Below are 16,988 nucleotides of genomic sequence, written 5' to 3' on the forward strand. Positions count from 1 at the left end.
AAAGAAGATGACATATATTCCTTTTGTTCTCAAATACAAGAAAAAAAGAATTAATTCACCCTAAAAATATTAGTTAAGTAATATTATTTCATTTCACTAATCTCATTTAATAAATAACATATTTTTCCAATTTACACTTCTTTGAAACATGATATTCGGAATAAAAATATTGAAATATAATCTGAATTAAATAAAAAAATATTTTTACAAACATAACATTAAATGAGATGAAATTAGTTGATATTTACTTATATTTTAGATTAACAAAAAAAATTTCATCCGAGATCGAAGAGAGTTACAATTAATATTTAATAATATACTTGGATTATAATACACTTTAATTCTTTATTTTTATCTCCTCTTACTACTTTCGTGGGAAAAAAATAAATACTAAAAATATAATTTAGCTTAAATATTAATTGTCATATCATCTATTTAAATTTAAGTGATAATTAACATTATAATTTTAATAGTAAACGAATGAACATTTATTAATGAGGCAAAATTTTAAATTTTATAAAGTTATAAAATTTAAAATTATGGAATAAAAAATTAAGGAATCAATTATTATATTATATATTATTATAAGAAAAAAAAACTGCAATTTAGTTTAATTTTTTTAAAAAAGAATTGTGTGCACCAGTCAAACATTAAATAAAGTATAAAATTCAGCATTTTTAACTCTTTATATCCAGATATTATAAATATTTAAATTTTAAATTTATTTTATTTTAGTTTTTATAATATATCTATTTTTTTGTTTCTATAATATTTTTTCATTTTAAAATTTTTAAAAAATTCATAGGGACTAAAACTAAATTATTCATGTATTACATGGGCAAAAAAAATGAATATATTATATAAGGATTAAAAAAAATAAAAAAAATTCCAAAAGAAAAAAAGAAAAATTTTACAAGACTATCTTAAAAAAAGTATAATTTTATAACACCAAAATTAAAACATCATATTTGAACAAAAGTATATCAATGTTTAAATATTAAAAGCAGACGGCAATTTATTCTAAAATACTTATTACTAATCCTAACCATACACCAATTATTTTAAATAAATTAAAATATAAAATAATATTTTAAAAAGCAATTGATTTGCGAGCTATCCTGTTGATAAGCTGACCAAACTTGTTTAACTTAGGGGTTAAATGGACTAGGTCAAAATTAGGTTGCATTTAATATGAACCGATAGTTTAATTTCGTAGGGAATTTTGTGTTTCTTTCTCCAAACTAATAGACAGAACAAGTACAGTTTCCAGGTAATTGAACTCTATCGTGAGAGATGTGTAAAGTAAAAAATAAAAAATAAAGGTGTATCTGGATTTTATTTAAAATCAGTCAGTCACATGCATATAAAAAAGTTTGAATATATTTTTCTTTTATTTAATAATTTACTCACCTTTTGATTTTATTTATCAGATATAAATTATAATATTTATAATAAAATTTAAATATAAGTTTTTATATACATATATATATTTTTTAAAAAGTTAAATATAAGTCTTTATACATATTTTTTCAATCTTTTACTACTAGACTGATCATAATATTTCACTTTTTTTATTTTCATCTTTATGAAAAATATATTTTAAAAATGTCTATAGAATATTTTTTTGTTGTTGTACTATCCGTACTGTCATGCCGAGCTCGAGTTCGGTATCACAGCGTGGAATAACCTCGGGCACGCACTGGGAGATCTCGGCCTATGCGAGATCCGCAATCTAATCAGATCATAATTGATCTCGGAGATCTCGCTCCAGATGAGATCCGCAATCTAATCAGATCATAACTGATCTCGGGGATCTCGCTCCAGACGAGATCTACTATCTAATCAGATCATAACAGATCTCCGACCTAAGGCCCAACACAACTCTAATTCACACAAAGGTACGTGCATTATTTATACGAGACTCATACTCCCACAAACACTAACTTTAACATCAGAGTCTCTTTTGCAGGTACCACTCCCATCTTGGAGCACCAGCGTACCCGTGAAAGAGGCTCACCGATCTTACCTGGCAGATCAACTCTACAGCAGATTTCCGGTAAGAACAGTTGTTAATCTTTATTGTTAAAAATTACTAATTAGCAAGTGAAATTAGCAAGTGTCACATAAAAAAATAAATAAAAGACTATTCACATATTTAAGGATAGGATTAAATATATATAAGTCTTTGAATTTTTTTTTTGTTAATTTTTAATTTCAGTTCTTGAATAATTTTTTTTTTACTAATTTTAATTTCTAAATTTTTTTTTATCAACTTACAATTTTAATCTTTGAATTTTTCTTCTATTAATATTTTGGACTCTCATATCAATTTTTTTTGCTTATGCTTAAAAATTTTAGGGACTAAAATCAAATACAATTTATTTAGGAAGTAAACAAAAAAGCTGACAAAAATTTATGGATTAAAAACATATTTAATTTTTAAAAATATATTTAAGTCTTAAATTAAATATATATTGATGTGAAATAAACCTTTAAATTTGAAATAAATCAGATGTGCATAACAAAAACAATGAAATAGACCTATCATATTTTCTAATTTTGAGCTTAGTCTATTTTCTTGTTACATGCTAATTTTTAAAGCTTGTTCTTTCTTATTTGACTTAGGAATGACGAAAAAAATTGTATCTATACATATATACAAATAAAATTTGCAACGAATAATAAATAAATACTTATAAATAATTTAAATGGATATATTTATATCTATTAATTGATACATGGGGATGAGAATGAATATCAAATTACCTATCTTGTAGATATCTATTATAATAAAATTATTATAAATATTCTGTTTAAATATATAACATGTATTAAGTAAAAAAAATATATGATATACTTAAATTTCTTTTATTTATATCTGTGACATTGAAATATTATATTTTTTATTTTAATTTTGAAGTTGTAAAATTGAATTGTTTTAGTTTATTGAATTTGTTAAACTTAACTTTTAAATTTAGTTTTTAAATCGAAGAATCTTGATTTATAAAATTGTGTATAATATTTGAATAATTTTAAATTTTGACTTTTAAACTATTATTTAAAAATTAAAATAAATAAATAAATTAGTAAAATGTTTTTTAAAATTATTAAAAAAAATTCAAATATTCACATATACTTGGGAATAATAAAAATATTCACAAGTATTTGTTTAAGAGTTAATCATCCATACACTGTCAGTGTAAAGTATTTTACACTGGTAACCAATCATATCTTTTAAATTATTTTATTTTACTTTTATTTGATTAAATGAGCAAATGACATGACACTATTAAGAGATATGACTGGTTACTAATGTAAAATTTTTTTACATTGACAGTATATAAGTAATTAACTCTTTGTTTAATGAGTATCTACATAGATATAAGAACGAGTATGAGCAAATATTTGTCTGATGAGACAAATAGTAAAGAATTATTACTCATATTTCCTACCACATTGACATCTATAGCAAAATATAATTATATATATAGTTTGATACAAAAGGTGTTTACCAAGAGAATCAAGACTTTTTTATATGACAGTTTACATACATGACTTAACCTATTTGAAGGAATGATGACATCCTAACTTGTTTCTCTATATATTGTTATCATGGATCCATGGTGAGTTTAACTTTTTGTTTGGAATTTGTTCTTTTTTATATATAAAGTTGAGTATGATTCAATTGTGAAGTTAAGTATATGTTGATATTGTTTTCCTAAATAAATTAATTTGTTTTTTTAAAAAATCAATTTGACTTGACCTGAATTTCTTAAATTAAGGACTACGGGGATGAAAATATGAAGTGACTTGTCAATGATCAAGCCTTTGAATAGATTAAATTATACCTTAAAAATTGATCTAAGACACATAAATAGATCAAGTTTAAATTATATAATTATCCATTAGACTAAACAAAAACCTATAAAAGTCAATCAATTAACGTATTTTCACCTTTAAATGTTTATTTCATATTATATTTTTCAAACAAGTCTAGTAATAAAACATATTTGATATGTTCATTTGGTATTATTTTAGACTTATAATTAACCTGTGTGTATAATATTGATAAATTGATTATATTTTATATTAGTTAGCTTAATTCATAATTTTAGTTAATTCTCATATTTTGCCTCATTTTGGCATTGTTGTCTTGTACATATCCTAATTAGAGCTACAAATATTGAAATTTGACAAATGTCGTGGGTTAAACAAACTAAAAAAAGGTATTTATTTATTTTATATCTCGTAAACTAACACCAAGTCAGACTCTAATAGTTACAAATTCTTACACGAAGTCTTTGTCTCTGCACTTGAATTTGAGCTCTCAATAGGACTCCAAGTTAGGAATAGTTTAGCTTGTTAATAAGATAAATAGTGGGCTTAATTATAATTAAATCTGACTTGACCCCACCAACTTTGATATCTATAAATAAGTCATTATTGAATTGAGTGTAACACTTTCTCTTCATTTTGGAAGAATTTGGCTTAGCTTTCGAGAGAAGTTTTTCTAAATTTTCTTATCTTTCTTCTGAAAATTTTGGTTTATGATTATCTAATTGAATTATTGTTCATATGATGAGATTGAGTTTATTCGAATTCTGTTGATGAAGCATTATAATTTTACTAAATGAATTATTAGATCATCTGGATTGATGACTTTTTCAATTAAAATCTTTTATATCTTTATTGTTGCGCTGTTTCAATTTGTTAATTTTGTGTACTTTGTATTAAATATCCTCACTAATTGCGTAATAATTTAGAAATCAATAAATTTGTACCTCCAAAAAAACTGACTTTGGTTTGTTTCTATGCTATATAATTAAGAAAAGTCTAGTTTCTTTTTTCTTATAGTAACTTGTTATCACTATCATCTATTTCATACATGCATTTTTATATTAATATTTAATTTAAGATATATTTTTTATCCACATAAGTATGTCGCTTTTTTTTTCTTTCTACTCCCATTAATTGTTTATATTTAATTTTTTAGTTATCTAAATAATTTTTTGCTTTTAAATCTTGCCGGTACAACGTTTCTAGCATTACACTTTTTTACAGTAATATTTGATGATGTCATCATTTGATGGCGCGTGGAACACCTTTTAACATCATAAATAGTTAGTCAAGTCCAAAACATCCTCACACGAACTACTACGAATGTGTTTGATTTGTCGTTTGATACAAAATATATTTCGAATGTTTAAAATAATCATATTTTTTAATAAATTTATTATAAAATAATTATTTAATTTAATATTTTACCGTTTAAATTAATTTTTTTTAAGTATTTGAAACAAATTTCGGACTACTATTTCAGAGAATGTAGAATTTTTCTAAAATAAAACATATTTCAAGAACATTTATAAAAGAAAAAAACTGCAATGATCGGAATAAAATAAATGAGTAAATTAAAACCAAAACAATACAAGTATTGGATTGAAATTTTAAAAAAAATTTAAAAATTATTATAATTTTTTTTATGATATTCAATTAAGATTTTTTAATATAAAAATTATATTTTTTTTTCAATTTTCACATATATTCTAAGATTTCTCCTTATATTAATCTGGTTTGATCAAAGATAAGTAAAGTTTGACAAAAAATTAAGGATCTGGCCTGAATGATATAAAAAATAAATTATGTGATATTTAATTAAGATATTTAATATTTTTTTAAGAGTATGTCAAAATCTAGTTTTATTAAGATAATTGAGATTTTTTTAGAAGTACATCAAATTCTGATAGTATTCAAAGATATAAAAATTTCAATAGATCATTTGAAAAAGGATGAATTTTATGATACTTTTTTTTTTTTGTAGAATTTACTTATTCAACAATCTCACAAAAATATTTGAGATTTCACATGATTTTTTTTTATTTCTCCTTATTTTTTACTCCCTCACCTTTTTTCTTCTCTCTTCTCTCTCTCTCTCTTCCATATCTCATTTTTTCTCTCTTTCTCCCTCCCCTCCTCTCTCTCTTCTTATGTCTTCTCTATCTCATATTTTCTTTCTCTTTTTGTTCTTCTCTCTCATTTATTTGTTTTCTTTCTCTCTCTATTTTTTCTCCTATCCTTTTTTATCTATCAATATTTTTTGTCACATTTTTATCTATCAATATTGATATATAATTTATCAACCAGATAACTACAAACCATCCTACCAATCTTCACCATCTTAGAAATGTAGTCCATTGTCTAGTCCTCTTTTAAGTTTGGAAGTTTTCATTGAAAAATCAAGTCATCAAAAGAGAAGTAAATCCAAGTAGGGAGGAGTTCTAATTCAATTAGTACCAACAATGATACCAAGGTTCTAGATACTCTTTCAACTAGCATTGGAACTATTTTTTATCAATTTTATATATAAAAAAAATCTAACATATTGAAAAAAAAAATATGAGAAAAAGATAGAGAGAAAAAAAATTAATATTTGGGATCTTATAAAAGTGATGCCAAATTTGGATTATAGTTGCTGATTTGCTTGATACTAAAGCAAAGAAGACACATTCTTTGAGATATCATTAGAAGAATGTTTATCTTGGATAAACTTCAAGTTAGGATGATTCATTCTTTGTTGTAACCTATTTTTTAAGTGTCATTTTTATTATATTTTGATTGAAGTATTTGATTTATATTTTTGTGATTAAACTTTAATAATATATAAAAGAAATTATTTGGATTACATCGGAGCTATTGATTGTACTCACATTCCAACAATGGTGAGGGGACAAGATATAAACAATATCGTCATGGAAGATATCACAAAATGTATTAACAACTTGTAAATTTGATTTGGATTTCATGTATGTTTTTAGCTGTTGGGAGAGTTCAACTCATGATTTCAAGTAATTAAGTGATGTTTTGACAAAGAGAAATGGACTTAAAGTAGCTCAAGGTAAATATAAATATAAATATAAATATATATATATATATATTTAATAATAAATATATTTTTTAAACTTTTCATACTAATTTTATGTGTTATATATGTAATTAATAAATATTTTCTAACAAACTATGAGTTTCTTAAATGACGTTAATTTTTAGCTTCATTTCGAGATGTGTGATATCATCTCCAAGAAAATGAATTATTCAATTTATGTCTTATATCCTAAAAAATTTTTGATTGAGATGATATTTGATATTTTTAAATCACGTTTCACAATTTTTAGGTTACCGTCTCTACTCTTATTTAAGACATAAGTTGAACTTGTATTAATGTGTATAACACTACATAACTTTCTTTGCAAAAAAATATTTTTCTGATGGATTTTCAATTGAGTTAGATGATGAATCTTCATATATCTTTGGTGCTAACAATTAATGAATACCATAATTTTGAATATATTGTTTAGACTCAAGAGTATGAAAGAGAATATATCAGTGCATAAAGAATTATTATAACTTCAGATAATGTGGAGAAATGTTAGTTAGGAGGACATTAGAGTCAATTATTTGTCAAAAATTAAAGATAATTATTTGTCAAAAGATAAGAAAAATTGTGTTAACTTTATTTTTCTTTATTATTTATGTTATATTTTTTTTATTAATTATTATAACCTTAAATGTGTTTTACAAATCCATGTTTTCTTATGAAAATCATCAAATTCTTTAAAATCTTGTAATACAAATTCATCAAAATCCATTAAAATCTGAATTATAAAGTCTCGATTAAAATTCATGTTTTAAAAGTCTTTTAAATTAAAAAAGTTAAAAAGCCATGACATCCTTTAAAAAAATTTTAAAATTCATTTTTATGCTAAAATAGTCTTTTGAAATCTTAATCTAATACATCTTTAATTTTTTTTAAAAATTCAAACCAAAATGATAACCTTTTTTTTTTTTTACCAAGATATTTCCTTGTCAAATGTTAATGACTAATGTATTAAAATATTAAAATTTATTTAAAGGATTACCTATCTCAACGAATTTTTCCTTACTAGGGATTGATCCTTAGATGATTCTTCTCCTTTTCACTTTACACAATTCTTCGCTTCAGAGAAATTTAATCGACTTTTCCTTATCAATGATGTAGTGAGTGGAATTAGAAGTAAGATATGATATGACTATACGAGACATGTTAGAATCTTGTGAAAAAGATTAGAGCTACAGTGCAGCGAATTTCCTACGTACCCATCCTCAACCAAGCGAGAGAAGACAATATTCTGTGGGTTATAGTAAAAAAAAAACACACCAGAGTTATTTGCCTTTGTTTGTTTGGACGCGGTTGGAGTTGTTTAAGGCTTTAAGCTTCAATAGGTTCACTCTGTTGGAGTTGTTTTAATCCTTAGAAAATATATATAGTTTTTCACTCTACACAATCTGACAAAAATAAAAGAGGGAAACTATAGAGATTCCATTCAAAAGCACCAAAGCAAAACATGTATGAGATTAGTACTAATTAAAAAAAAAAAAAAAAAAAAAAAAAAACAGCAACAACAATCAAGCAAGTCCAGCTTCCAATCCACTGAATGTATCATAGAGAGGTTTGTTCAGCGTCTCCGGAAGATAAAACGCAAACATCCCTCCCACTATCCCACACGCTGCAAACACCGCAAACGGCATCCACCCTCCCAAAACGACAACAAACGGCGCCAATATGGCCCCCATTTGCGACGCCTGAGTGGTGCACCCAAGCGCCGCGTTCCTCACCACCGTCGGAAACAGCTCCGCCGTGTAAATAAACAACAAATTATAAGTCCCCGCCATCCCAAATATCCCCAAAACACCACACACCATTCTCACCACCTTCCACACCCCCACGTTTCTCACCAAACTCCCTATCAAACAAAACAACCCACTAAACCACATCGTCCCCACCGTTAACGGTTTCCGTCCAAACCTATCCAAGAGCACCGCCGTTATCGTAAACGCCGGCATCTCCGCCACGGAATTCAGCACCACGTTCATGTAAAGGTTCGTTTCGAGGTTCACGACGTTTAAGCTGAGACCATAGTACACCACGGAGGCTGCGAAGTTAAGAGCCACCGCTAGGAACAACCTTAAACGAGTTATAGGGGATCGAATCACGTCCACGATGGACCCAACTAGCGCGTCTTTGTTTTCCTCGTGTTGGTTATTGCATGCTACGACGTCATGGCCTGAACCTTGGTTGGTTTTCTCCGATGCTTCTTCATCAAGTGCGAGGATAACACCGTCGGGAAGGTGCTTCCCGTTGGAAGAAGCAATGGTTGACATGATTTTCATGGCTTCGGATACTCTTCCGCGAACGAGGTACCATCTTGGGGACTCGGTTACAAAGGGAAGGACGAGGATGATGTAGAGGAAGGAGGGGATGGAGGAGGCTATGTAGAGATAGCGCCATGTTTGGAAGATGTAGGCAATGGCTGAGAGGAATGCTATGCCGCCGGAGAAGAAGTAGAAGGTGGACATCCCCGCCGTGCCGCGCTTCGTCGGGCCGATTGGTTCGGTGGCGAGGACGAAGGCGCAGAGACCGACGCCGCCGGTGCTGAAGCCGGTGAGGAGGCGGAGGAGGACGTAGATCCAATAGTTTGGTGACAACGCTGTTAAGCAGCCGAAGATGGCGTTTAGGGCACAAACCACTCTCAGAGAGCCTTTCCTTCCTAAAGAGGAATCTGAGAGGTGGCCAAATATTCCAGCACCTGAAATTGCAATGTTGTTATGTGCCATTAATCAGTGTTGGGTTAACAATTATGTGTGCACCGAAGAGAAACAATACTGTGACATGTTAACCTCAACGAAAGAAACATTTTACTTGGATATATTGTCATGACAGTTTTCTGTTTTGTTGTTTTAGATGGAAACAGTTACCATTTGTAACTATGTGATTGATATCATTGCCGAGTCTTTGCATGAATTGCACTGACACAAGTTAAACTCTTCTCAGTACTCTCTTGTTTATTAAGTTAAAACTAGCTTATTCTAGTACTAATAATGTTAAAGAATCCACTCAATGGTTTGGGGAACTGTTGGCTATAGTATAAGCATAGATAACTAAAACACTATTTAATAAACAGTAATAATATAGAAACGATATATATTTTTGTTGGCATATTCCTGGCATACACCATCTATAGATGAATTTTGAGCCAATATGTTAATCAGAGCTAGAAAAGGCAAATCCCTGGTACTGTGTCAAAGTTTTACTGATTGAACAAACTTTCGATTGTCATCTTCCAAATTGGTCATATTATATCTTTCTTATAAAGTATATGTATAAACTATTTAAGATATGCGTGTCAAGTGGTGTTTTTTAATCTGGGAAAAGTTTAGGTGTGTACATATTTTGGAATGGTTTAAGGAGTCACATGCGTCATGCGCGCACAGGAGCTTTCGGCCAGGGAAAAGTCTAAGATTGTTCATATGTTGAATATTTTACACGCAACACACACACACACACATATATATATATATATATATATATATATATATATATATATATATATATATTCCAAGAATAACAGAGAAGCCAAGCATGTATAATAACAATTTCAAATTCACAACAAATATGTAAATATCATCATGTGTAGATGAAACTTCGAAATCATGAATCATGTATGGTGCAAAAGTGACTTTATCTGATATTGATTTTAATAATTGCTGTATCTTTTCAGTAAGAACTTGTATAAATTTGTACCACTGTCATGATATAGCCCACGAAGCTCTACACTTATCTTTAGCTTTATTGAATTCTTTTTTCCTTTTTGAATTATAGTGGTCTACGGACGACAAGATGAGTATTCAATTTACAGCGGGAACCTACTACATTTTTTCTACATATAAAGAAGTGTGTATATTAATGAGTATCTAATTTTATTTTATATTATATGTACTTAATGGTATTCACTGATACGTCAAAAAGAAAGGAACGAAAGCAAAATAGTGACACATGTAGAATAAATATTAGTAAACAAATGACTTAAAAAGTTGTCGTCCACTTGTTCTTTGAAATGAAGTATTCAACTTTGCCAACCAAGAATTCTGAGAAAACGACAAATTGGAAACAAAAACAACCAAATAAATAAACGAAATACATCTAACTGGGAAAGGACAAACAAAAATGTCTGCACTCTGCTGTCTGCATTCGGTTAGTTCTTTTTCTCATTCACACTTTTCTTGCTTTTTCGTTCTTATTCCAACCCAACTTCTCCAGAAACTGACTTTTTCTCACTTATATTCTCCCTTACTCGAATCTCACGCGAATATACCATTAATTTAGTTTATAATAAAGCATCATTCTCTTTTTTAAAAATAGTCTTTAAATTGATAAATCCTTTAAAAATTCTTTAAATTAATAAAATCATTTAAATAATTTCTAATATATTGAATATTTATCAATTTATCTATTTTATTAATATTGAAATATTAATTTGAATTTTTTAATACTAATGTAGCATGATATTAACTGTTTATATAAATGTAGTAATCTAAGGATTATTTAAGAAAAAGAGTGATACTTTACTTTGGTAACGAAATGATAGTTTATTCAGTATTCTCCACTTGTCCCTCACGCCCATCTCGCCGTTCATCATCTTATCCTTTAGGCGACTATATTATAATTCTAATGCTCGAAATTAAAAACAAAACCTTCCCAAACAAGAACCACCACAAGTCCAAAAGAGAAAAGAAAACCATAAACATTACGTCATACTCAAATTTTGTGAACCATTCACTTGTTAGTTTACTACTAAATATATTTCAAGTTGCGCCACTAGTACCCGACAAAAATTTACATGTTTCAAGTTACGGTTCTCGTGAAATTTTACATATTTTTTATAGAAAATTCTTTAAAAAATTATCATCTACAACGTTCCTCAATCACATCCTACCAACGCTTTCTTAAACGCTATAGTCAAATAATCTCGCTATCAATATTTTCAAATAATCATCAAATAGTTCAATATTAAGATCATCTTTAGATAACTACTTATCAAATAAAAAGAAAATAGTATATTAATTAAAATCAACTTATCTACTTCAAGGGTCAAAGAAAGAAAGAAAAAAAAAAAATTCGTAAAAATTAACTGTATAAGTCATTTTTAATTCATTCAAAGTCAATTTATTTTATTTTCCTAATGTTTTTCTAAGCTAATTTTTCCTCTCTTAAAAAAGTGCACTATTTTAGTTACTCTAATTTGAAATCAATAAATTTTAATTTTTAATATTAAATTTATTTGAATATAAGTTGAAAGCATAGTATAATAACAACTTTGCTTCTAAGCTTGTATTCAATCAGAATCATTATCTTGCTAACACTTAAATGCAATTGTAAAAACAATATCTAAACTACTTTGAATATCAAAATTAGGCGGTTCAAAATTAAAAAGGTTAAAATAGAAAAAAAAAAAACCAAAAACAGAAGAAAAATTGATGGCTAAGAAGAAGAGTTTAGAAGAAGCAAAAGCGAACTAACCAATCATGCAGCCGGCGAAGAACACGGCCTGGACGAGTCCAACCTTAAACTTGTCACCACAAATCAGACCCCAATCGGAGACGGTGGAGCCGCTGGGCCCGCCGACCCACTCCCACGACTCCGCCGGGAGGCCGCAGAGGCCGCCTCCGCCGTCGCACGCGGCGCCGGCGACGCAGGTCCAGTCAGGCTCACGATCGGCGAAGATCATGACCATGGTGTGGAAGGCCTCGAGCGCCCACGCGAGACTCGTGAGGATGAAGTGCTTCAGCTGCCACCGCCCGAACTCTCCGCAGTGCTTCTGCAGCATCTCGTCGATGCACAGCTTCTCCGTCGCCGGCTTCCTCGCCGCCGCCAGCAGCAGCGGCGACCGGAGACCGTCGTAATCGGAGGGTAATGTGGCGGCCATTTCAGCCCTTTTTTTTTTAATCTCTTCTGCGTTTCCTTTTGGTTGCGGACTCTAATGTTGTGTCTGCTATGTATATATATATATATTTAAGGTGGGTTATGGTATCACGTGGTAACTGGACAAATACCAAAGGCCGTTGAGGTTGGATAGAAATTACTCTAATCTAAGGAGATTAAACAATGTTATTCAAATAAATTCATGTATGAACGCGTGGATGTGGAAATATTCAGTTTATATTAATTTTCGGATTGAATTTTTGATAGCTTTAGATATTAAAAGGAAATATTATTTTTTTGTCAGTGATATTGGAATAATATTTACACAATTTTAGTTGGGATTTTGTTATCTTTATTATCATTTTTTGCGGATAAAAATTATTAAGAAAATGTTTTCCATATATATTAATGATTATATACAATTATCAATTAATATATAAAAAGTCATTGTTGATATGACTCAAACTCAACATGAGGATAAAGGTATGAAAATCTTAATTTTAGGTCACAGGTAAAAATATTTCCCTTTTATGTTTTATAAAACAGAAAAGATGTTGATAAAAAAAGGTTTTAAAAATTTGGTAATATAATTCAACACAGATTTTTCTAATTTAAAAAGAAAAATCTCAAAATTTATTTTAATCCTAATTTATTATTGAGTAAATTTTGATATAACTTTTAAAATAATTATTGTAAAGATTAACTAATTTAATATATGAAGAGATAGACACACATAAAAATACTAGTTAAGGATATCTAGTTTATTTCTACGATATATAAAGTTCTTTTAACAAAGTCTAGAATCAATGTTAAAATATATTTTTAAAATATTTAATTACATTTTTTATTACTCATATTTTACAATTTTTTGAAATTGTACATTTTGTAACACAAGTTTAAATTTGTACATTTTGTATGATAACAATAATAATAATGATGGCAATAGTTATAATGATGATAATGATTAAAACGATAATGATGATGAAGGTAACAATTGTAACATCTAAATATTTTAAAATAAATAATAATTAAATTAGAACCATTAGAAAATATAAGAGAAATATTTTATTACTAAAAATAAAATAGGGATAATTAATCAAAAGATTTTGAGCTAGACTTTAGACCTAATCTGGAAACTAATTAAAAAAAGGGAAAATAGAAAAAGAGTTATGTCATTATACACTTATTCTAAAAATTTAGAGCACCCGTAGGAGGAGACCACCAAGAAATGAATAGAAAAACTGTTAAGTCAAAAAATGATCTTAAATTTCTTCGACTAGCTATAAAGTTTTAATGATAACAAACACAAATATTTTTTGATAAAAGTTTTAAGATTATCAATAAGACAAATGCTCAATATAAGACGATTCTTCTATATGAGACAAATGCATTAAGACAATCTATTATCTTGACAAAAATGTCTAACATACGAAATACTTCATCTGGAAGACATGTACTTTGAATTAATATCATTTATGATGTTTAATAACTAAATCAATCTTTTTGTATGTGATTCCTTAACAGATTGAAGTAAAATATCTTCCTCGGTACCTGCAATGACAAAAGAAAATAAAGACATGCTTTTTGTTAGAAAAAGACAAGTAGATCCCTTGAATTACAAAAATTTTCAAAAAAGTTGTTTTGAATTGACACATGCATGACTCCATCTATTTGGTACTTAAAAGATAATAAGTGATTTTCTTGATCAAATAAGAAATGACCATTTGGTGAAATATATTTAATGTAAACAAATAATGCACCAACAGACACTTCTCTCCACAAGGAACGAAAATTGAAGGCATACGAAGCAAGCCTATGAGAGACGCTTAAGGATTTGCATCAATCATTTTAACTAAAGAACCAATATAAATAAGCTTGAAGATTTAGAAAAAAAGATAACACACATTGTAAACATCATAATCAGTCTTTTTGTAAAGCATTGTACTTAATTGGTTGTATCAAATTTTGATAGTAAGACGAAACAACATTATTAGTTTACACAACTTTAGCTTTGTGTTATTATTTTGATCCTAGAGAGACTTAATTGTAAAAGAATATTTGTTTTTCTTTGAGCCTAAAGAGACTTGTCTATAAAAGAATACTTGGTATTTGAAGCCTAGAGAGGCTTTGCGTTAAAGAATACTTGCATAGTTGCTTGAAGAAATAAATTAAAGAATACTTAGGTTGAGCTTATTAAGTGACTTGTTAAAGAATACTTATATCTTGGTAAAGGATAGTGGATCTTGATCAGGTGTAATCAAGAATTGGACGTAGTCTTAATGCTTGAGATGAATTAGTATAAAAAATACTTTGTGTTATTCTGACTTACTCTTTCATCTACACTCCTATAGTTTCACTACTACTTCATTGTTTCGAAAAAGTCTAAGTTTTTTTATTGATACTATTCAACCCCCTTTTTAGTATCTTTCTTTTCTCCACAATAGTAACAAGAACTACAAGAGAAGCATTGTTCCACTAGAGTTGTAACTATTAGTAAAAGGGAGTGAAATTGTCTATTCCTTTGGCATATATGAGAGATAAGAGTAGAGGGATGATCCTTAAGCCCCGTAGGTTGTTGAAATTATTATATGTGAATGCTTATGAGCAAATTAGTCATTGATTTCCTTTATATTATATGAATTCCAATGCTAGTTGACATTGGATTGCGTTGTTGGTATGCATTGGTGTATTTGCAGATTGTAGACCCCTAAAATTGTCCGGGTCGGAAATAAGACTCGAAGACTCTCAAAGATTGAAGGAAAGTCAGCCAGAAGGACTCCCAGAAGACCATAGGATGACTATCTTTAGGTTTAGAGGTCTTAGAGTAACCAAAAATAAGAAAGTGGGAGGTTTGGAGCTCAATACGGCCTCCTTGGAGTTCAGTACGGCCGTACTGCACATTTTGAACTACAATACGGCCGCGCTGAACTCAATACGGCCGTATTGAAGTTTCTGAACTTCAATACGGCTGCATTGAATTCAATACGGCTGCACTGAACTTCAATACGGCTGCATTGAATTCAATACGGCTGCACTGAACTTCAATACGGCTGCACTGAACTTCAATACGGCCGTATTGAGGTTTTTTGAACTTCAATACGGCCGTATTGAATTCAATACGGCCGTATTGTAGTTCAAAACTTCAATACGGACTGTATTGACCCCCAGAGACCGTATTGAGCCTCATCCCTATAAATATGACGTCAATGGGACGTCATTCTACACTTTCACACACAGTTTTAACCCTCTTCTTGAGTATTCTGGGTTTTTTTGAGCAGTGCTCTGCCTAGAAATCACTCGGAGAGTTGATCCGACGAAGTTCTTGAGTCACGAGCCATTTGCTTGAGTCTCGAACCTAGTCGAAGGGAAATCCTCCGGATTTCCATAGTTAAAATTTTATAGGAGGGAGCGAGCGGTCTTGTAGAGGGAGGGAACGCCAAAACGCTTCCCAATTTCTGTCAAAATATATAAGAAAGCACGCTTCAAAGGTTTATCTCTTTAAAGTCCCTTCTTTTACCGCTTTCTGTGTGTACATATTTAAACTGTCATCATGTAGATAGTTAATTTATAATTGCTTAGAATAAATAGGGGTAATTTAGTAATTTCGCACTATTATTTTTAAATAATCTGTCATAGGGAACCCGAAAGGGGCGCTGTGGGGTGCTAACACCTTTCCCACGCGTAACCGACTCCCTTACCCGACTCTGGTTGTCATGGCCGAAGTCGATTTTTGAATCGATTGCCTTAAACTTCTTTTTCCAATGTTTTGAGTAAAACATTGGTGGCGACTCCACGAACCCTTCCTTTTTATGAAAACCGCTAATCCATGGAGGGTCCCGCTTGGGATTAACATGGATTGGTGAGCCTTTTAATAAAATTGCTCGTTTGACAAGGTCTCAGTTTGAGAATAAGTCATTCTAGCAATCCATATTTTTAAACAAATAAAAGAGTCCAACCATCCATCGCGAATGCCGAAAGCCCGTTTCGGGCCGGTGGCGACAGATGGCGACTCCACTGGGGAAGCTTCGAGAGTCAGTCCCATTTAGTGACAGATTATTTTTAACAAATAATAGTTAAAATTACTTTATTACCCCTCACTTGTATGATAACATGCTTTATTTATTTGGCTTTAATAACTGTTGTATGTTTAATTTTACGCAATTGTTTGAAATAAAAACTGCACACAAACCTT

General features: G+C 29.4%; 1 protein-coding gene across 1 annotated transcript; it reads right to left on the reverse strand.

Moving 5' to 3' along the window:
* Nucleotides 1-8,332: 8,332 nt before the first annotated feature.
* LOC109817182 (organic cation/carnitine transporter 4) lies at nucleotides 8,333-12,982 on the reverse strand. The gene is made up of 2 exons (XM_020382395.3): nucleotides 12,395-12,982; nucleotides 8,333-9,623 (listed from the first exon to the last, which is right to left on the reverse strand). Exons 1-2 carry the CDS (start codon nucleotides 12,798-12,800, stop codon nucleotides 8,443-8,445), a joined length of 1,587 nt encoding a protein of 528 aa, XP_020237984.2. The 5' UTR covers nucleotides 12,801-12,982; the 3' UTR covers nucleotides 8,333-8,442.
* Between the last annotated feature and the right edge of the window lie 4,006 nt (nucleotides 12,983-16,988).

This window comes from Cajanus cajan, chromosome 10, assembly GCF_000230855.2.
Source record: "Cajanus cajan strain Asha chromosome 10, NIPB_CcT2T_4, whole genome shotgun sequence".
NCBI lineage: Eukaryota > Viridiplantae > Streptophyta > Magnoliopsida > Fabales > Fabaceae > Cajanus > Cajanus cajan.

What these genes read in the sequence shown, in the direction of transcription:
- LOC109817182 (XM_020382395.3), bottom strand. Translation starts at nt 12,800, where the DNA reads ATGGCCGCCACATTACCCTCCGATTACGACGGTCTCCGGTCGCCGCTG. An exon ending in CTTCGCCGGCTGCATGATTG is followed by an intron (nt 9,624 to 12,394) that starts GTTAGTTCGCTT and finishes TTGCAATTTCAG; the next exon opens with GTGCTGGAATATTTGGCCAC.